Source organism: Hirundo rustica, chromosome Z (assembly GCF_015227805.2).
Source record: "Hirundo rustica isolate bHirRus1 chromosome Z, bHirRus1.pri.v3, whole genome shotgun sequence".
NCBI lineage: Eukaryota > Metazoa > Chordata > Aves > Passeriformes > Hirundinidae > Hirundo > Hirundo rustica.
Window position 1 is genome coordinate 34,967,800 of NC_053488.1, and position 25,713 is coordinate 34,993,512.

At 37.8% G+C, this 25,713-nt stretch overlaps 1 protein-coding gene across 3 annotated transcripts in view; it reads right to left on the reverse strand.

The window, feature by feature from the left end:
- MLLT3 (MLLT3 super elongation complex subunit) overlaps positions 1–25,713 on the reverse strand; it is a 129,355-nt gene that overhangs the window by 25,093 nt on the left and 78,549 nt on the right. For 2 of the 3 annotated variants that reach the window (XM_040090702.2, XM_040090701.2), the window contains exons 5-6: positions 23,360–23,479; positions 12,565–13,170 (exon numbers count right to left, since the gene is read on the reverse strand). In XM_040090702.2, coding sequence (XP_039946636.1) covers positions 12,565–13,170; positions 23,360–23,479 — 726 coding nt within the window. The remainder of the gene's footprint in view (positions 1–12,564; positions 13,171–23,359; positions 23,480–25,713) is intronic. The other variant, XM_040090703.2, reaches the window with a different exon arrangement.

Below are 25,713 nucleotides of genomic sequence, written 5' to 3' on the forward strand. Positions count from 1 at the left end.
GGACTTAGATGATCTTTGTGGTTCCCTTCCAACTCAGGATATTGTTTGATTCTATGACTCTAAAAATAACCCCCATGATTTCAAGTTCTTTATTAATTCTTACATTAAGAAACAGAAGATATCTGTATGTGGGTGACAATGTTTTTTCTTGCTTTTCCCTGAACCATTTTGAAGGAAGCTTATAAATTGTTTCTTGAAGTAAACAATAAGTGGTGAAGCAGTATCTCATTTCATATCAGTAAGCCTACATATTTCTTATTTTTTGCATAATAGTCTAGAGACATGTTTCCCAGTGCTATACTTACTGAGAAGTCTATACACTTGAAACTACTTACACAGCTAAGCATTGCTTCCACTTCCACTTTGTGCAAATTGAGAATTTCAGGGAGGAGGAGCATGCTCCTGCAGGTCAAGCCCTTTTCTCTAACAAGACTCCTGTACTTAAAACTTCTACTGACACTTAAGTGCCTTGTCAGTGAACTAAATTTTCAGTAGAATAATTCAACCTATCTGTAGCTCACACAAGAGGTTCCCACTGAACATCAGCAAACAGCTTTTCACTGCAAGGGTAACCAATCATGGGCACAGGCTGCCCAGGGTGATTTTGACACTGCCCTCCCTAACAGATATTGAAAAAAAATACAAGGTCCTGGCCACCCAGCTCAAAGTCGTCCTGGTTGAACAGGACAGGTAGACCAGATGACCATCAGAAGTACCCCTCCAACTTCAACGAGTCTGTGATTCTTTGAATTTGAAACACAGCTTTCCTTTAGAAAGTAGCATCAAGAAAAATCAAATCTTTGCAATTGTTTCCTCTGGACAACTGCACTGAATCAAGTGGGATTTTCATTTCCTTAGAGACTGTCCTACTGAAACATGTTACCTAGTTTTGAAAGAAAATCCTTTTCCTTCCGTATTTACGAAGGGATTTTATTTTACCTTTATAAATCAAAAGTAAATTTGAGACAATGCTAACATAAAAATGCACAAATAGTTCAGATTTAGAATATTCATGAACAGCAGACTGAGCAAAAAGCACAGATAAAATTTTTTGCAGAACGTTGTACAATAAAATTGAAAGATGAATCACTAGTGAAAATTGTTCTGTAACCTGTAGGGTATTTTTGCTGAAAATACCTTACTGGAAAGAGTGGCAGACACACAGTAAAGCCAGCAAAAAACTAAAAGAGGGAAGATCAAGATTTTCCTTGTATAGCAGCTGAATACCACAGCTTCCATGGATTTCAGGACTACAAGATAATGAGTAAACTAAGGATAAAATAAACTAAAAATGTCATGTGAGTATGAACATGGTCCTTAAACACAAGAGGCAAACTGATGGAAATTCCTTACCAAGAAGGATAAAGAGTGTCCTGAATATGTAGGTAATGCTAGCAAAGACAGGTTTATATGAAGGCTTTTCAAAACTGGCACTAAATACTGTATTATTTAGACCAGCTTTCCCCAAAAATGCGTGAAAAAACATCAATATTTGCAAAGAATTGATAAAGTATGAGCAGCACAACATGGGAAATTTAACAGGTCTGTATTCCATACAAAGTCTGAACTATATGGGAAAACAATGAGGCCAAATGATATAAGATACTTGTTTGGAGGACATTGCTCATTTTATAAGCCCAGTGACAGCGAGTGCCCCTCTGCACCACTTTAGCTGTGGAAAGGCCAAATGAAGTGGACAGCAATACTCAGGTATTGATTTTCTAAGAGTTTGACTTAACATTTTAAACTTTACCTTTGAGTATTTCCACATACTCTATACACAGAGCTGTCTTGCGCCAAAAAAAGAAATGTGTTTTGGAAAAAAGTAATTTCAATTTTAGTACTAAATACAAACCAGAAAATTCAGTCTAGGTATTAAAGCCAAAGTGAGAGCTTTATTCAACTATTCTACATCTTCTGCTCTAATGGGATTAAATAATGATAGAAGACAGGTTGTAGTTGTTCTGGCCAGGCCCTTCAGCTGCTGTGTTGGAAGCTAAGACTTCCCAGCTCCCTTCTCTTGCACTATTTTATTTACAGTGCCCTATGTTATGTGTCACCACTGAGAAGGACAGATGTTGATGCATTCACAGTTCACTGTTTGGGAAATCAGACAGTCTGCTGTCACTTCTGGGCAGTAGGAAGGTGGTTCACCTAAATTCTCCCAGATCTGAAGTTCTAATGTTCTAATGAGTGTCTTAGTTCACACACTCCTGTTAAGAAAATAAGCAACTGGAAAACCATCTACATGTAAAACTGTTTTATGGGTGTAATTTTGTACTATGGTACATTTCTCCACATTAGAAATTTCTTCTTCTCAGCAGGTACTCAGAGATTTCACAAATTCACCACAGTTCCTCTCCATTCTTACGTAGCTCAAACTCTGTAGAACACTCGCAGCATGACTCCACACTAAAACTTTACTATGTGGAAAGCTTGTTGAGGTCATACAAATCAAGTAAACACAGACCTCAACATATGAAAAACAACAGCTTTTTTAAAAATTTTTTGAAGTCCTGCTGCACAGGCTCTTGAACTCATGTCCCAGAAAACTAAATTCTTCAAAATTTAACTACAAACGACAGAGAAATCAAGTGCAGATCTCTGTTGGCCCTGTCAGTTTTACAGCAAGCCTCACTGTATTTACTCTTCCTTCAAAGTTAACGTCTGGGATTTAAATTATTATCTGAACACCTCAGTTTTCCTTTATCGTACATTCCAGTTTCAGTGAAAAGCTGTAGGGAGAAAAATACAAAAATATATGCTGTATCCTAAAAAATTCTCAAGTCTCTAAAACAAAACAATACCCCTCAAGCTATTTTTCAAAATGTCATAATTTTTAGCCAGTCTTGGGATACTGTAAATGGAACAATGCTCTAGGCTCTATACACATTTTTCTCTATAGATCTGAAATATCTGATAAGATGGTTCCTAAGCTCTCAGTCTGTGATAGTATGATGTGTTTGTCTAGTAGTTTTCACAACAGATCATCCGTATTATATACACACAGACCATACAATGCTGAATGTCTGAGAAAAAAACCCAGAGCAGATTTCTATTGTTTTATTGGTTCTTTACCATTTACAGCTGACACATCTGCTTGCTGTAACTTTGCCTACACAACTACTTTTACAAAAAGAATATTACAAAAAGTAATCCTTGTTTAAAACTCCTTATCTCTGCTTCTCTGATTTAAAATAAGTTTTTGACAGTGTGATCTGAGTTTTATGTTAATAGAGATTTGCTTCTGTTTGATAAGACATAAGACTATAACACACAACAAAGACAATGTCTTACAAAAATAAGAAAATGTGATACTTGTTTATATTTAAACGTAATTCAAATAGTTATAATGTAGTGTAACTTACTTGTAATGTAATTTATAGTTGTCTGAATAGGTACCTTAAACATTGAATGAAGTTATTAAAAATACTGGGCTATAATTACATTATTTGAAATACTGGCTAAATGAAGATCTCATGTATCACAAACCAGATCAATCTTGAGTTTTACAGAGTTCAAAGGATCAAAAAGGTTGTATATAGCACAGACAAATCAAGTTGAAACATATAATCTACAAACTGTGTCCTTTAGCTAAAATTGTAACATTTAACATGCAAAATTTTATTTACTCTTACTAGTCCTCTCCCAAAGCAAATTTAGGCCACCAAGAGCAGCAAGAATGGCTTCCTCCTTTGGCCTTTTTCTGGCCTGAACCCGAGTAATTTGCAACTGAATTGCTGTTGTCCAGAATACTCAGACCATGGCACTTTACTTGATGATATCTTACTTTTCGTGTGAAAGACACAATGCATTAAGCAAGCACTATCTTGAAACTATGTCTTTTTCATCTACAGAATACAGCTACATTGTAATAACTAAAAGCCACTACAGCAACATGGGCAATGCAAAAAATACCATCCATATACTGAAAAAAATAGTAAAATTGTCACAGCCTTATCTACTTCTTTTCATGCCATGGTTTAGACTGTAATACTTTTGCAGCTGATAATTTGAATTATGAAACACAGGTTACTGAATGTAATCTCCTCCTACTATTTAGGTAATACCTAAAATGATCTCATACAGAGCAGCAAAATCACGTGATTTATTTCTGTCTTAATCAAGACTGTTCACCAAGTATGGTATTAAACAGCATAAGTTTTGCAGTAGTTTTCTGAGTGGCATAATCAGTGTTGAGACACTGATCCAGTTACTGCTGGCCCCAGTTCTGGTTATCCCCTGATGGGTCAGTCATATTTCCTCGGGGAACTCAGGCACATGTGGAGTTGCCTGTTAACTTCAACAACAAAACACAGCTCTGCTGCTGATGGGGTACCTATTATCAGTCACCTCTAAAGTCTCCTTTCATATCACTCTGAGATGATGATACAAGTTCCATGGATATGTAAACAGATTCTGTGAAGTGCAAATAGCTCCATTTGTCCTTATCTTCTAAATCTGCTGGATGAAACATTAATTCCTACAACACAGGGCATAAGTTTCTCACCTTTTCCAGGTGGCTTGCAACACACTAAGTACACAGTAAGAATTTCCTTCATGTTCAGATATCCACAGCAAGAACAGGTAACATGTCTCAAGATAGTTCAAAAAACCCTATATAGATGTTCTGGACTCAGGCGGCTCCATCTCACTGAGCTACACATGTACAAAGACTGTAATTTTCATTAGGCCAAAGACAGCATTAATTACCAAAGTTCTTTGTTCCTCCACAGCAGCACAATGTTAAAACAAATAAATAAATCTGATCATGCATCTACTTGTTTTCAGCCCCAATGGGAATGAATGGCTTGAAATATTGCTGCTCAGAGAGAGACACTAGAAATCCCACTAACATACCCAACGCCAGAGGAAGCACAAAGTACACATTTCTGACGGGCAAATAAAGATTTCTATTTCAAAGGGAAGATGAAAGCCAGAAAGCTTAGAGGCCTTCAACAGAAGATGTTAGGTTTTATTGCCAATAGAGTTGGATGTTTTACTCAGGTTTTTCTGAGTTTTTGTTTTTTGGGTTTGGTTCTGGGTTTTGGTACGAAAAAGCATGAATTAATCAATTTTTTCACATCTCTTTCTAACAAAGATGTAAGCTGTATTGAGGTATTGACTAAGCCAAAACAGTTCTACTGAATAATGACTCAGAGAGTTAACACAAATTCACATCAACACTTAAGAATTTAAGCTATGTAGCAGTTTTTCTACTGCTGATGTGGTGATCTCAAACCACTTTAAATGAACACTCAAAATACTATCAAAATTGGTTTCAGGTATGACACTGCCCTTAAACAGCAATGGTTGTCTGGCAGAGGAGGAGTGGATAATGTTGAGATGGAAAGGCAGCTGCCATACAGAGGGCATGAAAGAAAACTGCTTGATTATATCTGCTTTCATTTATTTCCTTTACCAGGCTCACATGCAAACTTCAATACTGGGAGAACAGAGAGACACACAGGCACCATCATCCTTGAGTTTGGGGCAGGCAAATGATGTCCATCAGGAGCATCCACTGCCCATCCCAAGAGAGCCCCCCAGCATTCCTCCGCAGTGCCAGACTCCAGGGCCCCACAGCACAGAGAGGTGAACAGCAGTCCGTCATCCATCAGCAGGCAATGCACGGTGATTCCCTCTGCACAGGCATGAGATAGGGTACATACTCACTGCAGTAATGAGCTCAAGCAGTCTTTTTCCTGTGTTAGTAAAACTTAAACTTCAGAGGATTATTGAGTCCTTTAAATATAAAAAGTAAATTGTGTACTTACAGTGTGTCCTGGAGAGTTCATGTCCATCATGACCAGAGTACAAGCCTCTGAATGGGAAGTATTACCAAAATTATCTAATGAAGTTCATAGAGAGTTTGGCAGCAATCTTGCAAAAATACATGAGTAAGCCATGACGTTTCTGCCCCGCTAGAAGAAGTGTAAACATACTGGTTCCACATTAAAAATAAAAGGGCATAAAAGCCTTGAATAGATCTACCTATTGTAGATAAAATGCCAGCTGAAAACTGTCAGGTGTTGGATTTCGTTTTAAATATGTGCATCCATTCCTCTGAATCACAACGTAACTTATATAAGTAGATAGATAAAGCAACTTCAAAGCAATGAAATCCTTATCAAGAAGATCTCACTTAATTATGATTAAAATAAAACATCCTGGTTTTAATATTTTATTATTTTGACTGCAATCCACCTTGGCCTCTCAAAACTGTCCTGACTTTACTGGACATGAGACAGTCTTTTTATGCCACAAAACGCACCCCAAACAATTACAGTGTTGGCACTGCACAAACACAATTAAAACCCTTACTTTCTGCAGGATAGAAGATGAACAGGGTTTCCAATGCTGAAATACAGAAAATATGCAATTATATCCATATATTAAAAAATATATGAAAATATGTATTAAAAAATTCAATTCAAACCTGCATTTATGCAAATATTTGAGTTAATTCACATGGGTAGCCACAATGAAGCAGATGTAGCCAGCACTTGCAAATGAAAAATTAAATTAAATATTGCAGTCTGTATTAGTAGCTTAAAAACGATTAATGTTAATTCTGTGGTCAAAATGCGACATTGCCTAAAACTGGAGGGGAAAACAAAAACAAAAAACCAAACACCCCCCCCCCCCAAAAAACCCAAACCACACCCAGACTTTGCCTCAAGAATACAAAATTCCATGGCTCTCGTAAGATTACTTCTGCAACCTGAACGTTTAATTGTATATACATAGTTTGTCTCCACTGCTTTATTTTTAGATTTTTAACGTTTCTGTAAGCCAGTGATTTCCAAACACACACTGGTAACAAAACTGTCTCACTTTAACATTTGAGTTTGCTGCCCAGAGGATCTCTACTTGTCTGTCATACTGCTTCCTCACCCAGCAATAGCAATTTCACCATATACAGAACAGCCTAACATACACCTAAGCTTTTGCGAGAGAAGACAAAGCATTTTTTGCTTCATAGTAACAATTAATTAAAATAGGCAAAGTATAGCAGCTGAATGGTGCCATACCACAGTAGATGCTGATGGCCACAGAGCATAGTTGTCCTACTGCCACTTCTCTAAAGAGGTCTGCTTATCTTTGGTCACTATTTCTCTCTGAGCATATATCTGTAAGGAAACACCTTGGACTGTACAACATTTACTTGTTTGTGAGTAGTGAATTACCTCCTCACCACAGAAGTACTATGTCCAACAATAAGACATGAGTGGCGGGCATGGTTTTAAGAGCAGTTATATCCTGGACAAGAATCAGAAAAACGTCATTTAATTATCACACGAAAAGTAAAGTAAAGTAATAATATGCAACTGTAATAATATGACAGTTGCAAAGCCACAGGGCCCCATCTGCAGTGGAAGCACATGATCAGTATTAACCCTCACCTGCACCATTAATCATCTCGAGAGTCACTGTTTCACAAATAAAACCTATCTTCTCTTTTTTTTTTCCCCTTTGGTAACTACAGGAATACAGCACATGGAGCTCCAGCTCACTACTGTTCCTTCTGACTCTAAATATTACCTCAAAAAGCTCTGACTTTATCTCCAAACCCTGGCAGAAAGTAGGCTTTTTCAGCTAACAAGGGCCTGGAGATTTTACAATACTATGGGGGGTTTTCAATACATTCTTCCACTTTTGCAATCGTCAAATCCCTACATCATGTACCAGACTGGAAGTGGCATTTTATGGATTCCTTTAAAAAGGTACTCATACTCTAAGACTGCTTTAGGACATGCAAGCAGTTAATTAAGTACAAAGGCATCGTCTATGTGATCTCTGCCATGTTTTCATCATTGCGTAAAGGCCTTTCTGAGAAGACAGGATTTTTTGCTACAGGTAAAAGACCCACTAATGTACTCTGCTCTTAATAACTGAAACCCCTTATTCCTGAGCTAGCTCACATTTCTGCTCAGATTGTATTTCCATAGGCTTTGACATGCTGCTGCCATTACTAATGCAGTGACATATACAGGCAGAAGGGAAAAAACCAATATATACCACAAGCAAAATAATCACACCTGAAGAAATTCATTCATCAGAGACATATTGTCTCCCTAAAAAATTCACCAAACCACTGTCATGCATGGAAGACTTAAAGAGTTGATATTCAGTTCTCTACAACTGGAGATACATGGAGAATACTTAATACCTGAATAGGTATGTATCACCTGCCTTATCTCCTTTGTGCCCTCCTGCTGCAGTCATGTAATACTTTTTCCTTCCTACCCAGTCACGCAAAACCAGCATTAATCAAACAAGACATATCTAAGCATCCCTTCTGAAATGGCTCCACAGCTAAAAAGGGGCAGCTCCAACCACGGAAAATGCCTTACTCAGACCCAAAATTCTGTATTTCTCCATCTCATATAACAAACAGCTTGCAGCTCACACAATTATTACAAGGATATCACCATATTTCAGCCTAGCAGCAAAATCAAAGTCCTTTTTTTTATCATTTTGCTGCACTTCCACACAGTGGAAATGCAGCAAACAGGTGGAGTTTTGATTAACTAAAACATCTTGTAATTGAATTTAAAAGTGAAATCTTTAGAATTTTGAACTGGAGTGTGTTAACATGTCTATGCCTCAATAAAACCATAAATCCACATGCTTTCTCTTTATACTTCATTTTGTATGTCTCCTACCAAAGCCAGTAAAATAGTTTTTCTGCCTTTATGTGTGATATCCAAATGAACTCAAAAAAGATCCCATACTCTTTTGAACACCTAGTTGATCACAAACACTGAAGTCCAACATACTTTAATTCACAGATGTATTTGAAAAGTGATACTTAACAAAGCAACACGAAGAGAAAGGTAGACACTTGTTTCACTTGCCAACAGCCCAAAGTCAACAGAAAAACAAAATTAAAATAAATCCCACAGTGCCCCACACTACAGTGTATGCCAAACAGACCACAGAGGAATGATCATACATGGTCTTGGTCAACGTCACACACAGAAAGACTATTAAACAAGGGCAGAGAGTTTATCACTAAGCAAGCGTATGATTCCCTGTATTTCCCACTGAATTTAACGGAGACATTTGAAGCTTAAAATAGAGACTGACTACAAGACACCAAAGGACAGTGTCCAGCTTTCTGAAATACCCCTGAGACAACAGCATGCTAACTTGTCTGGATTCTGAAACATGAATTTCAAAGGATAGCTCTAAGGGAAGATTAACTACTGGCAGACACACTTAACAACCTGAAAAAGACTGCACCTCTCTCTGGAGGTGCTGTAACTCTATGTCCTCTACTTCATGTTTCAAGTCTGAATGCCCATAACTAGGCAGAATAAAATGCATGTAACATGAAGGGTTGAGAACACTCTACTTTGTTGTCTGAAATTCAAGCCCACTGGTTGATATGATACACTCTACCCTAATTCACTGAACTCAGGCTGTATCCAAAGAAATCAGGTGAGCAGCAGTACTGCCATCATGTAGCACCTTCCCAGTGAAACAATATCTGTTTAATCATGCTTGTAGGATTCCTTTACCACAGGGACTTTTCAGAATCCTTTCTTTAAAATCCCAAAACCAGACTTCACAATTGACAACTGATAATAGACTGTATCTAATTCTGAGAACCATCCTATGTGTGATCAGCAACAGTAAGAAACTCATTTTTGCAGGGGTTCTGCATTCTACATTGCACCACTTATTACAAATTTATCATGTTTTACATGTGAAGTTTTGCATATGAGTATATGCATATGCAATACCAGCAAAGGGAACAGTCACCATTTTGGAACATGTGTTTGAGAATGAGACCATTTCTTACTCCCTGCAGTGAAGAAACTTCAATATTCTCAGCAAAGTTATTAATAATTCCATTATATACAATCTGTGAACATTACATTCATGCAGTATTATTATGTTTGCATAAATTTCATAAATAAAACTCGAACTAGAAAAATGCACCTAACAATTTTCTTTTAGGTACTGATTTGTAATGTAATTTGTTATACCTAACCTGAATTTGCTGAATAGTAGTTTTGCTTTCCTGAAGACACTTAGGAATAAATCTGGATAATACCAAATATACTCCCAAATAACGATACATGCTTTGTTCACCAGGGCTATGATACCCACCACTGTAACTGTCCAAAGAAATAACAATTGACCTACAGCATATTATTTTGCCAGGATATTAGACTAAAGAAGCCTGTTCCCAGCTTCAGGCAACTATGTTTGTTAGTATCATAAAGCCTAGACAGATCTGAAATTACTGTCATTGTATAGAAAAAGCACTGTCATATTTTTACTTCCATTACTCTCTATGTAAAATAGCAACTTCTTTTTCTTACTTTTCCTTAATATGATTATGTTTATAGGATATTCCCTTTATGGATCTAGCTGTGAAACTTCCTGAAACACTTAGAAGCTTATCAATACATAGAAAAAAGTCCAAACTATTTCTTCCAACATACAGAATGATTTTTATTACATTGCTTGGTCACCTTTCATTAGATTCCCTGGTTTTAAGTGGTAAAATGCAGAAAGAATATCTCCTTGAGAAATTCTGCAGATATTCACTAACCAGGCTTCCCAGCTCTTTCTCCCACAGCACTTGCCAACTGTGTGACACAAGTACCTTAGGAGATTATTCCATGTTTCATAGATAGTTTTTCTTTAGGTAAGTATATTACTGACTTTCTAAATAGTATCCCATCACTGACTGGAGCCATACTCAGTCTGATTTATTAAGGACCACAGTCCAAAAGGGACAGACATCCTTTTCTCTCATTCCGATGGGGACCACACTGCTTCCTCCATGGAAGTTCCAGAGTCCAGTATGTAAAAGTTAAAAGAGCCCAAACCACCAGGATTTTCTTCCTTGGAGTGGACTTCAGCAGTTTGCCCTCTCAGTAACAGTGGCTTACAGACTTAGAAAACCCTGAATCTTCTTTTTAGCTTTAGCACAGAATTAAGGAACTCCTTTAGGTCCTGCAAGTCAACTGTAGATGGATGATAGACTTGTGGAAATGGACTTGTGTCAGGCTATTAAAAATACAGAGGTGTTCCCATTATACCATTGGTAGTGGGCAAGAGATTGCAACAGAAGATAACACCTCTTAGCAACTAAAACCATTAGTTTTAACTACCATCCATATATCAGTTATTTTCAACTTGCTACACAGCACACAGCTCTGCAAAACCATTTGTAAAATTCCAGTTACAGTGGATTTGCTTGTCTCAATTCTGCCTTTGAAAAAAAAGAACTGCTGCAGCCAGTAAAAGCGTATGTGCTCCTACGTGGTACCCAAAAATCTATTTTAATTAGCCTGTTTTACTGAGGGTAGATAGCATGTCTTAAGGCTAGTGACAAATTCAAATGGAACATTCCGCTTTTTGAAAACACAAAAAAATAATTCACACCAAGGGTGACAAGTATGTACATTTTCAGGTTTGAAGACAAACTGGTTAAGTTCCAAGCCGTAATGAGAATGCCACTCCAATCAGAGTATCCCCTGTGTCATGCTGTAAAGCAGGGCCTATCCTGTTGTATACCTTCTAAATTTTGCAGCCTTTGCATGCCCCTAAGGGAACAGTCATTAAAAGGTCGCTTCAGAAGTAAATTACCTTCTCCCTCATGGGAAGTTTCTACAAAGTAAAAACCTAATGCTGACACCTCCCCACAGTAGGGCATTTATTTTCTGTTCCAGAGAGGGCAAGCAGGGTTATGAATCTGATGGCAATAACAGAGACTCAAATCAGAAAACTGAGAAAATTGAACAGGAAAGGCTGGGGAAAATTCCTCTTTACCATGCACACTACACCTCTAGCCATAAGCATAAATAATGGCACCAAACAAGGCTTCTCCTACTATTCCTTTTCTTCTCTAGATGTCTCTATGAAAGATACTTCTGAAAACTAAAGTTTACTAGGAGAATGATTAAAATCCTAATTTTAATCATAAAATAAACAGCAAATCATACTTGAAACAGATGAGAAAGCACAGTAGACAAATATTTTCAGGAAAGCAAATTTCCATTAAAATGTCATTCTTCTTGGTAAGCCTACTTGGGAATAGATTCCCCTTATCAGAGTGAGATTCTAGGAATTCCTCCTCCACAAAATTGGCATCATTGACCAAACTGCCTCTTCTAGCAAAAAAATAAGTAACTCTCTGATAAAACTGCAAACCTTTCCTGGATTTACTGAACTCTCTCATACCTGAACACAATGATTTAGAATGTGAAATACAAGCATTTAAATCCATTTCCTTTTCTCTCAAAAAAACCATGAATTTCTAAAAAACATCAAAAGAGCAACATTGTTAATTGATATCTCCCATATGCTCATAATCATAATGTTGACATTTAGTAATGGAGTAGACTTGAATAGGCTATACAATTCAACTAGAATATGCATAAGTTGGAACATGGCCATCAACATCCTTCAGTTTGGACAACCTGGCAATAGACAGGAAAAAGAAAGGGGAGAACACTAATTTGATGCACAGTCCCACAGAGTAGGAATACTCAATACAGCACTGTGTAAAGTATTAAGCAAAACTAAACAACCACTTACATCAGATTTGGAGGAAACATTTTCCTCCATGTCAGAATCACTGGGATCTACAATATCATCAAATGGTGGCAGAGTAGGCGTCTTCCTTTCCAGTGCATCATTTTCAGTTTTGACTCTCCCCTCCTTCAGTTGAGATTTATCTTTTGTCTGTTTTTTGTCAGCTGAACAAGTAAGAATCAGTGGTGGGGCACTAGGAAAACTTTTAAATAATGAATCCGAGCTGGCTTTTTTTCTTTTTCTTACAGGAGATTCATCAGTGTCCAGCATAGAGGGCCTTTTTGTGAGAGTCTTCTTTTCTTGTTGCTGCCCACATGTTACGGTAAGGATGGGGCTGTTTTCAGATTTTGGTTCCTTGGACATGGGTTTGGGTTCCTTGAAGGCCATCTTAGGAACCATTTTTTCATCTTTTAGTGGTTTGTTTTCTTTGGGTTTCTTAGAGGACTCTTTGGAAGATTTGTTATGTTCCCTGGAAGGTTCTTTGAAGGCACTTTTTTGTTCTTTTGAGTCTTTAGAAACTTTTTCTTTGTGCTCCTTTGTTAACCTCTGTGTTTTTGAAAAACTGTTACTACTGCTGCTGCTATTTATGTTCAGAATCCTAGCTGGGTCCTGCAAAGAAGAGATGCGAAATTTTACTTTAGAAAAAAAAACCAAAAAAAAACCACCACAAAAGCACCCCGTTAAATCCTCAAAAGGCAGACACAGTATGGACACAGGATTCATATTAAAAACTTGGAACTGCAAGTAACCAGGAGTAGAAATAACCATGTAAGGACAGATAGAAAGCCCAACATTTGGTCAAAACACCTGTTACAAACTGGTAGAACATGAACAGTTATCACTGCTTGTCAAAAAAGTCATAACAAAAGCTAGTTTTTATCCTAGGCATTATACCTGTCTTTTTAAAAAATATTGTAAGGTTAACATAAATGCAGTTCAGGAAATCTTTATCATCACCATTACCTAAGAGAAAATAAAAATCACAAAGAAAACTGAAGATATGAACCATATGTCAACAGAATTCCTACAGGATCAGAGGAAAACATGACAGCATTTCAGGCAAAGTTTGACTTCTCTGCTGTGATCTTCCAGCTTTTGCCAGATCTTTTTCCTTATTGTAATGGTTTTAATGTCATAAAACCGGGAGGAAACACCAATTAATGCAGGGGTTTTAGTGTTAATATTTTTGCGGGAAGGAGAGATCAGGAGAAAAAATAAACAAAGCAGGCTTAAGCTTAAAAATGAACAAACATAGTTTTTTTAACATATATTAAAAGACTGAGGAAAAAAAAAGTTGAAAAACAAGAAAAACTTAAACTAAAACAGAATGATACCTTAAAACATGCTTCTTTCCTCTTACAAACTATTAACTTTCTTATTGAACAACACAGAAAGACATAGTTTAGGGTTTTCAGTCAGTTTTACCACTTAGACATAACTACTCATTACTTAGGAGAAGAGTCCTTCTAAGATCTTTTTATGAAGATGTTTTTGGTACAAGACAAACTAGTCCAGTGCTCTCAACGTCACACATCTGCTGCCACCCGGAGTCTTCACAGACCATGATGTTCTATCGGCAGAACTTCTCAGTGTATCTGGGGTATTATTTACGAATACTTCTTCTGATCTAAAATTATCTTTCTCTCAAAAGGCTGAGACCTCCTTTTGACCCAGGAGCGGGGGGTTCAAAGTTCCCAAATAAATCTTTATTACATCAGTCCTTAATTTTGATTAAAATAGCATTCTACCCAAATAATACTAAGATGCTGCAAAGAACAGTTCATCTCTTCATAATTTACCTTAGAAAAGTCTGGTTAAAAAATGCCCACTTCTTCAATCCTATTCCAATATTATTAGTTCTTTTATTTCTCATCTAACTGACTTCAGGCAGTGTCTGTTCCATGTACCTTCTGGTATTTCTCTTTCTTCTTTCTCTCTAGGAAGAATTGTGCTTTAAAAGTCCCATGTTGCTAAGAAAGGGTTAAATTTGCCCGGGCTTGCAAAGGCCTCGTGCACGCACCGGACTGCAAGGCTGAAGAAAAAATGCAAGGCTGTGCTGATAAAGGAAACTGGTAAAGGTCCTTTTTTCCACCCCTCGGTCTCATCTAGGGCGGTCCAGCTCAGAGTTGTTATGGAGCTGCAGGTTTGCTTTCTCCGCTGCCAGCGGTGATTAAGCTGGGCCATGTTTTGGCCCCTTCTGCCGTGGTCTGAGCACACGGCCCCGCACTGCCAAGCTTCCGCTGCCCCTCTCCCTGTTGGAGTCCAGGGCTTTCCTTTGGTTGCCCTGGAGGATCAGAGACCTGGGCAGGGGAGTCTGGGACCCCAGCCCAGAGCCCAGGGCTCAGAGAGACACTGGATTTGATTTCAGTCCATGGGAGAGGCTTCTTGCACTGCAGGAAGCATTGCAGGAAACAAGAGTGTGAAAAATAGTAGTTTAGTATATCACAGGGTGAAAAAACAGTGGGTTTGGGATTTTTGGCATTGAAGTGAATGGGGCAAGATGGAGATTTTGGGGCGTTGTCTCCTTCTTATTCCTTCTTGTTCCCTCACTCCATTTCTGCAGTGACGTTGGCACAAAGTAGTTAGTGAGGATTGGGTCAGAGTAAAGATGACCTTTTTAGTAATAGTGATAGACATTGGTAAGAAATAGTAAATAAGGAATACGTAGCAATTGTATAAAAGATAAGGACAACCCAGCTCGGGGGGAGACGTGAGAAGTCCAAGCTGCGGCAAACATCTTGCTGGACTGAGAAAACTGTAAGATAAGAAACAATAAACGAAGTATGCAACCTTGAAAAATCTAAACCTGAAGACTCCGTCTCTTCCTTCGGTTTGGCACATGTCGGGGGCTTACCCCAACATTCAGGTGGTTTCAGGGTCCTTGGCTCCCCTGCACAGCTCCGAGCCGAGCCGAAGGAAGAGACGGAGTTCTCAGGTTTAGATTTTTCAAGGTTGCATACTTCGTTTATTGTTTCTTATCTTACAATTTTCTCGGAGTCCGACAAGACGTTCGCAGCTGCATGGATTCCTCACGTCTCCCCCCCGAGCTGGGCTGTCCTTATCTTTTATACTAATTACTATGTATTTCTTGTTTACTATTTCTTACCAATGTCTATCACTATTACTAAAAAGGTCATCTTTACTTTGACCCAATCCTCACTAACTACTTTGTGCCACGTCAATGGAGCGGTGGAGTGAGGGAAGAAGAAGGAGAATAAGAAGGAGACAACGCCCCAGATTCTCCATCTTGTCCCCATTCACTTCAATGCTAGGAACCTAAAACTACTATTTTCTCATTCTGTGATAAGCTAAACTACTATTTCTCACATTCTTGTGGCCTGTAAACCTTCTCTCAGTGTAGGAAGTTTTTCCCATGGACTGAAATCAAAGCCAGTGTCTCTCTGAGCTCTGGGCTGGGGTCCCAGACCCCCCTGCCCAGGTCCCTGACCCTCCAGGGCAACCAAAGAAATGCCCTGGACTCCAACAGGCACAGAGCTTTGCAGAGGGCAAAAAAGACTCTAAAACCACCTGAATGCCAGGGAATTTAAACTCCTGAAAAGAAGCCCCTGACAGCTGGTGTCCCTGAGTGAGCAGAAACATCTCCCCTGCCCGCAGGCAAGGGAAAGGGGCTCAGCCGGCCCCGGCTCTCTCTGTGCGGGCAGCGGCCCTCAGACACCCACAGGCCCGGCCCGGCCGCCCAAAAGGGCAGCAAGGCCCGACCCGAGGCTGCCGCCACCTCCGATGTTACCTCATTGCTGATCCTAAAGCGAGAGAGCGAGGCGCTCCCAGCAGATTGGTTTTAAATGTTCCTTCCAAAGTGGCACTGACACTTCTCATTGGTCAATTCAGCTGCCAATATCCCAACCTGCTTTTTTGATAGGTCCTTGTCCTCCCCCCCCGCCTCAACCCATGCTATGGTCAGGGCAGGGCAAAAACATGTTACATTTCTCTATATCTAGAAAACAAAATTTTGCCAACCCATGAAATTTTTAAACAATAATAAGAACCCTGAGTCTAGCCTGGCTATGGAAGAATTGATTGGGACAGACAGTAGTCATGGCCTTTTTATGGAAAACCTCCTAAAGCTGAAAAAGCTTCTTTCTTTGAATATATTAGAGTCTCTGCTGAGTCTTTAGTTATATATATGTATTTTTTAATTGAACTGTTTTAAGTAAGAAGTGTTTCTCAGAAGGCCTACAGGAGGTCCTACAGGAGAGGCAAAGCCAGAAACAGATGAGCAGTATCATTCCTCACTCAATTGAATCTGAAAAGTTAAAGTGGCAAGACGAGAGGTCATCTGCAGCTAGAAGTCATCTGCAGCTAGAACTGGCAATAAAGGAACCATCCAGAATGGGTCATACAGGATCCTTTCTTCCGAGAATTAACACCTGGGAATATTTAAAAGACAAGAACAGCTCTAGCACTGCACAGTTTAATGGAAACTGCCGGCAGTGGGCTCTCAGAATCTCAAAAACACCCAGTAGGCTAACTGGACTGTTTTAAACACTGAACACCTGTCATATATATATATGCAAGAAAGGATGCATTTTTATATCACTTCAAATCTGAAAAGTGACATTTTAGTTTACAAGAACCCACAGTCAAGAAGTTTACTCTGTTTACTTTCTTCCAGGCTGATTACAAACATTTTTATCTCTATGTTGCCCAGGAAGTGAGAAACTTCTAGAAACACTTTAACATGTATTGCATACACCCATTGATTTCCTTTACCTAGAAGAGATGTGTAGGTATATGTGTTGTAACTGCCTGTCTAAAACTGCCACAGATTTACAGAACTGTAGAGAGGAAAACATATTTAGCTTATCTTCCACCTTTACTTAACCACCCTTCTACCCACAACATAGACAGAACTGCAGAAGCACAAGTGGAAAGTAAAGGACCAAAGCAGGACATGGCCAACCTCATTCCCTACAGGGACTGACAAATTTTTAAAAATGCACACAGCACAACTGCTCTGAAAAAAACTGTCCAAGAAAACAAAGCAGAATTTACATGTTAATAGAAGTCATGTCAATTGGAGGAGAAAGGAAGACTGAGACTACATCCACTGATGCGCTTCCTGTTCATAGATAACTACTTATAATTTGTTCAATTAGAATGTATTAATTCAGTGTTTAATACTCTAGCACCGGAAAAGTCTACACAAAACATGTGCAGAAACAGCAGAAGTGTGCTCCTCCTCCTCTGCAACAATATGTAGAAACAATTAACTAAAAAGAATTACTTAGAAATGTAATTTCTAAGTAAAATTCCCTTCTCATTATCTTATTTAGTGAAACACTGAGTCACAGTGTTGCATAAATTATTCAATTGCATATTTTTATAAGATGCTTCTTGCGTCTGTACTGCAAATGTAGTTTTGTGTCATATTTGGTAAAACAGCATTTATTTATATAACATATATATCAGCATTAACATTGGCAAGAAGCATCAACAATGAACAATACTATGATATCTGAATGTCTAAACATAAGGCACTTCCTCGATTCCCAGGCTAGCAATTAAAAAACAAAAATAAAAAAGCACTTCGCACTCCTTGACAACACGTTCTATTTGAGTTATAAGACTTTTCCTGGTGTTATTCTTTAAGACTATTAAAAAGAAGAAGAAGAAGAAAGTTTACTATTTCCTTTGATGCAAGACCAGATCAAAAGTTGACTGATGGACTAATTCATCAATTATATATTAACGTTTCTCGTGTCCCATCGTGTTCTATCATGGTATTGCCCTAGGGAGGAATAAAATATGCATCATTACTGAACTAGACAGAGAAATTATCTTTCTTACTGGTCTCCTTATAGCCCATTATTTTACATATAGTACATATATTTTACATTTCAGAAGGAGAGTAATTTTAGATGTTTTCCAACAGATGAGATCTGTGAATATGATTCTAGGGCACAGTAGTATTAAAACCAAAAGAAACTTGAGCTCTGTCTTCTTTTCAATTTTAAAACCAGACTTTTTACATCTTCCTACAACATGGAAGCTGATATTTTCATAGAAAATATGTGACATACTTACAACACTTATTTATACACCCTTGTCACATGCTCTCTTCGAATTACCCTTTCTTAAAGGCAGACAATCCACTGCTTTTATACCTGCATTCATTTTCTAAGTAAAAAGAGTATCTTTTATTTCCTTAATTTCTGCAATGACACAAAAAGAAGCCAACAATAACACAGAGGAGACAGCTATAGGAACATAAAATCTCTAAGACAGAAGAGAGTCAAGTCAAACACCACATACATACAGTACCTCAAGATATACAGTACTGCTCTGTGAAAGGGGCTAATGTATCTTTCCAAATATGTATTTTAGAAAGCACAAAAAAAATCTAAAATTTTATCAGCAAATAAAATCTGCACTACTGTGACTGTTGTATTCAACTCCTGCTCATATTTTGGCCAAGATGCTAAGGCCTGAGGTGCATTCTGGAAGCACACAGTATATTGTAAGCAGGACAGGTGACCAGAAAAGCTAAAGGGCCATTATGCTGCCATGATCACCTGGAAACTGCTATTTCCTGCAACCACCATCTTTGGCAGTTTCATCACCATCCTCTATTCCATAGGAATTACATAAACCATACCTCCAACCCTGAAAGCATACAACATCAGCTTATTCAAAAAAGCCCAACTTTTGAAGTTGTTTCTCTACCAACTGGACTGCTCAGGCTTTCACACTTCCCACTGTGAAACAGGGTATGCCCACACTGGTGACAAAGGAGGAAGGATAAGTACTCTTATGTTGAGCTAGGTAACTTTATTTTTTTACGGATCCCAAGTGCATGGATTAAGAGTTACGGGTTATAAACTAAGAAACTTTGTGAATTCACTTTATAGACTAATCTGGGCAACAGAAATCAACTGTTTTTCATGGTTTTGTATTTCTTAATATGCTCATGAAATTAAGTTTAAATCACAGAGTACATTGTCCTGTAAATTACAAATGGACTGTGATAGAGGCTCAATAGGTAACACATCTGCAGATTAAAACAATTCTGTAACTACATGGAAACTATAGGGGGAAAAAAATTGATGCTGAACTGTACATGTTACAGAGCTGGATTCTGACTTCATACCAAAAAATGTAATTCTCAATTTGTTTTAATGTGGGATTGAATAAGCAGTAACTTCTGGAAACCATTGCAAACCTCAACCGCTGACAGACACTGGTAACCTAAATAAGAAACTTAACACTTGGGAGGGGTGGAGGAAGTAGAGAGGCAGGGGCAGTTCATTATATTTCGTGAAGTCATTAAATTGAGCACATTGGCATGGATAGCCTTGTCAGTGCACTGCACTCTGAGTTAGACTACAAATTCAGTAGTGATCATTAAAACATGCATTATTTTAATTTCTAATTAAAAATGTTATGCCTATTGAAATAATGGGTTCATATTAAGCCAAAGGACTAGAATTAAGTCTCAAATATGCCTATTGCTCTCAAGAGAAAAAGTGGAGAAATATATCTAAAAGTAATTCCTTCATCAAGCAAATTCAGATTTCTGTTGAATACAAACTTGTTTATTATTGAATAAAAATACTAGGTGATTTGGGGCAGGGGGAAGAATGTGAACAAAAAACCAAGAAAGAAAACCCCAACATTTTGAGAGCCTCCAAAAATACTCTGGAGTAAGAGATGAATTTACCTGCTTCCCACAAAATTTTGGAAAACTTTCCACACTTCAATTTCACCCAGCCCACTAAACTGTTAGGATCAATGACATCAGAAGAATCAGAAGCAGATGGAGAATTACAAAGCTCACTGGTGAAGGCTAACTGGGGGACCATAAAACAAGTTATGGAATAAAAGCTTTTGCTTTCTTTGCTTATAAAATAAATCTTGTTTCTCTACAGCTGATACTACAGTTCATTGCAGAAGACATAATCAACCCATTCAAAAACCCAGTCAAGCTGCTTCTCTATTCTGTGCATGTAATATTTATATAATACAAACAGGCATAGCAGTAGCGCTGATTTAAATCAACACAAGTATCTGTAGCCAGCCTGCATCTATACTTACATTCTGAAAAAATGCATAAAGTAAGAGCTTTCATAAATTTCTGCCTGACATCTGTACTTCCAAGATAAAAGCCTTGTTTTGGAATCAAAGTACTGGGGCTCACTAATACCATCTCCATTAAATTAAATGAAAAAAAAAATCACTTTAGAAATACAAACATCTCTATTTAATACATTATTCAGAAAAGAATATGACAGAAAGCAAACTGACAGTTGTCTCTTACTTCATACTGTATTGTACTTTTCACAAGTGAATGCTAAGCCAAGAATAACATTTTATTGATATTAAATTCTTACCTAACCATAAAGTTTACATGGTACTTTGCAGTGGCAAACAGATAAGTATAATAATATTCTGGTTTTTCCACACTCAAAGTTTAAACTGACCTCAAAGTTAACTGTGGTATTCACAGACAAAACAAATCAAAACTAGGCCAAGCACATCAAAGGCCTATTGCTGTAGCAGAAAAATCCCAAATTCATGCAGTACAGACATCTAGAGTAGAGTTTTGGGATAAGCAACTTATGCCCAAGAACTATCAAGACTTTCCTGCAACTCGTATTCTAGAGGCATATTTAAATGAAATATGGACACTGAAGTTGTTCCATCACTGGGGCCACTCTCCTCCAAAGAACAAAACCAAAAATCTATTGGCTGCAACTTTCCTACATTCCAACCAGAACAAAAACACTAAAGACCAAAATTCAAGGCTTCTCAGCTCCAAGAACTTATAACAAAACCCCCAAAACTTTACTGTTACACTAAACTCAAGGTTATCCTGTTTCCATTTCTCAAAAATAGCTTATGATTCTCATCAAGGCCCGTTATTTACAAGTCTTTATGAGATACAAGAACAACTTCTCTTAAGTGTGTGTTCCAAGTTAGACAGGGTGAAGTAATGACTTCTGGGGGAAGAGGAAAAATCAAATATCTAAATGGACTGACAAAAACCAGAGTATTGATAAAACACCTCTCCCCACTATTAAAAATTCTAGGGATGGAATCCTGAGATGATGCATGACTAACCTCCTCAGGTTAGACTCACATAGCTGCATGGTATGGGTCAAACTCTCTGCTGATGCTTGAGTTGCTTCAGCAAAAAATGAAAGATTTCAAGCACTAGTTTATATGGATGAGTGTAGCAAATACACACTTCACCCTGCTTCACCTCATCACACTCCACACTTGCCAATTTTTCACATCAGATAGAAGTTCACTGTGTAAATACAGTTTGGAAAATGACTTCCCAGGTTTACACTTGCTTACAAAAAAACAAGATTCAAGACTTACCATGGTGTACAGTTACTAGGCAGAGAATTAGTATAGGACTCAGTATCACAGCAGTACCTCTTTGAAGTCTTCTAGAGGTGTTTGGGTTGCTTACTAATCCAAGCCTCAGCACACCTGCTTTGGCATGCAAAGCAAGGCATGGGTAAATCCACATTACAGCCAACTCTTTAGAAGTGATTGGAAAATGAATGCTAGAGAGCTACCTACCAACATCACAAGAACATTAGAGATGGTGAAGTGTCAGAGTAACTCACGTTTTGTATCTAATCAGATGCAGGCACATCCCAGTCTAACCAGCAGCACCTTGGTTCAGCACCCAGTTGGTGTAGCCCACTGCTTTCCTTTGAGGCACTGAGCACTCACTTTAGCATGCCAAACCAAGCACCTTCAGTTCAAACCTCAGATTATACCTCAGCTTATTATGAAAATAGTCACACTTCCATATTCTTTAAACATTGCAAGACCACCTGCACTAGAGATTGTGAGGCACTGATGTACAATGCACACCAGGCAGAGACATGTCAAAGAACATTTTTCCCTGTCCTTGCTTATTATGTATCCCTAGTATCTTTTCTTAGGCATACCCTTAGTTCATTACCTGACAATTTTTGCACGATACAAGATTTGGCACAGATAGTGAATGCAAAAGTTATTAATAAAAACGGGTATTGTGCCTTGAAGTACATGCACTGCAAGACTAAGTAACATACTTCAAATTTACAAGATAGTACAAAAGAAGATGAAAAGCCGAACAATTTAACAGAATGGAGAAAAGGCGTGCATTGCACTTCTTATGTGATTAAGCAACAACATGCTCTTTATTTTCCCAGACCATTAGTTTATTTTGTCAAGAAATTATCTGCTTTAATCAAAGACCCATTTGTATTACTAAAGAGGTTCCTTGGACTATACCTTTTTACTACATTTTAAGTTGGAGATTAAAAATTTGATGTTCTAGAGACCAATGACACGTTGCTTTCTTTTAAGCATCTATGAAAGAATTAACCTCTCAAATTTAAACAACAGTAAAAATCCTAAACAACATAGCTTCAAGTTTCACTCTACACAATTATACATAAAAATGCTTCATAAATGAGATTATACTATGGTATTATCTCACATTCTTTACATTTCCGTAGATTACACTTCCATCGCTGTAATACTCTAATACAACAAGATACTATGACAATTCCTTCTGGAACAGGAAGAAAACAATTATTTAAATATAAAAACCAGAGAACCTTCACCGGCACATGGTCTCACAGCCATCCTTACATACTGCAGTATTTCACGTAGTAAACACTAAGTACAGAGCAGTGAAATGTCACGACCTGCTATCACTGCATATAACTGGCTATCAATTAAAACATTGCACAAAACACCTTTTTTTAAAATTAATTTAACTACCAGGAAAAGCACTTCTGGCTCAACTATCTTCTAGTAAAATAAGTCTCACCTTTATCCCATGAGATGATTTCTTTTTCACTTCAGAAAAAGACAGAGTGTTACTCGGAAGGCTGGGGAGATGAAGGCTCTGCCCTGAAGAAAACGATGCACCATCTGACATTACCATCATCTGTCGTAAGAGGGAAAGCATGTCAGTAAAACATCACCAACAAGAGCAGAGTCTCACCTGCGTAGCAAATCACACTAGCAGGAGAATAAAAATCCAACAATATCCACGTTTCTTCTCAAGAGGGGATAGCTTAATAAAATCACACTGATAATTAATTAGTAATTTTCCCCAAGAAGAGTCTGTTTTTCCCATGATACTAACTGGTAAGCAATCTCCCTGCCTGTATCCTGACCCATGAGACTTCCCACACTATCCTCCTCTCTCCCTTCCCTGAGAGGCAGATGAGGCACAGTGAGTGACCAAACATTTTAGCCAAAGTTAATCCACCACAAAGATATGCCATAAAAACAGATTGAGGTTTAAAAGTAAAAGCAGTATGTCTTTACTTTCAGCTTCTAACTTGAGGCTTCTGTGTTGTCTAGAGTACATTAAACTGGGTGGATGGCAAGCAAGCAGCCAGTTTGCTGTTAAGAAGGTCTAGCTCCCTTTCTTGATTTTGAAGACTTGAGTACAAACAGATCATTTCCAGAAAGCACACATAAATCAGCTATTACTGAGCAATTACCTGACATGTAAAGATAATTCCTTCCATCTGTGGAAACCCAGCTAAGATCTTGTCTGCTGCTCCAGTGCTGCTGTGTCTGGATTTTATGATTCCTACCACAGCCATTCATTCATCTATTGTTTAAAAGCTCCAAATGCTAGAGACAGCTTACCTGGTCTGACAAGCCCTGCAAAGCAGGAAAGATGATGCAAAGCTCTGCACCTATAAGGAAACATGTCGCTCCTCCCACAGGTTCCCATGTACAAAGCAACACTGGTTTTGTGGATTTCCTATGTGGTTACCCTGCCCTTCAGATGACCAAGACATCCACTGACTCAGGGTACAGGAATGAGTTAACTCATCACATGCTTCATACACATTACGTTAAAAATATAGGGAAATCAAGGATGTAGATATGTATATTCCAGCGTTACCTCTCCAAGTCAAGATGAGATTTTATTGACTACAGCTTCCTGAAGACAGGATTTCAGTTTAAAAAAAAATAAATTAAAAATTAAAAAAAAAATTAAATACCACCCAAAATGAATCTTGTTGCAGACCACTTTGCTCAAAAGATAGATGGTAGCTTGGGGAATATTACGAGACATGTCTAGGTAATAAAAATTATTATTTATCAGCCTGTTTTCAACACTGTAGCTGTATGCCAAAGATAGAAGAAGGCAGCAATTAAGCTGTTCTAAACCAGAGCCTACCAAAAGCCAAAACTGAAAAATCATATGTCCAAAAGCAACGACATTCTTCTTGCAATTCTGGCACTGTTGATTATAATTAGCTATTGTGAATCACAGTAACTGATCCTTCAGCAGGAGAAATACTTTTTAATCTCAATTTGCCAAGGCCTTTGGTTGCATTAAACTCAACTGAATGCAAGAGAAGGCACAAGCTAACAAAGAACAATCAGCCAGAAGGAAAATCTATAGCCACATGTGCATACCATAAACCTGAGGAACAGGTAGGGAAAATGCACTTATTCAGCATTATTTTCTCTCACAGAGGATGTCAAATGGGTGTTACATAGTATTGTTCTTCAATTGAAACTCTGCAGTATTTTTTAAAGCCAAAAATTTAATAGAACATATCATTTGCATAAAATCAGTCATTCAGAAAAAGTAGTTATCCATTAATTACAGAGTTTAAGCAGGTATTTTGTTACCCAAAATAGTTTCATTCATACATTCATATGAAAAAAAAAAAAAAAAAGCATATCCATGTGGAAGAAAAATTTAGTCGGGAGGATCAGGGTTTGCCCTACCCTGAAATTAAAACCAAAGAAAAAAAAACAGCTAAAAATTCTTGCTCCTAGAGTTGGAAGCTGCCATTCTCTCCCTGAAGCACAGAAGTCTGATTCACTGAAACAAAGTCACTGAGACTTAATCACTATAAATTTTCTTTTTAAAATTCAGAAACATTTCAGTTTGAAAATCTTCATATATTCATGATTGTATACAGGCATTCTTAGAAATATGACTTTTTTAAAAAAGTGTATAGACTTCTAAGATATCTCAGTTTCTGGCAAGTATTTGGACCATGAACATTCTCCGTATTACAGACAGAACAGGATGACAACCTACAAAAAGATTTAGAGGGATGGAATGAACAGCATTAATACCATGTGAGGTCTGATTTGGCAAATCTAATTATACACAGGAGAAAATAAATCCTGTAGTGG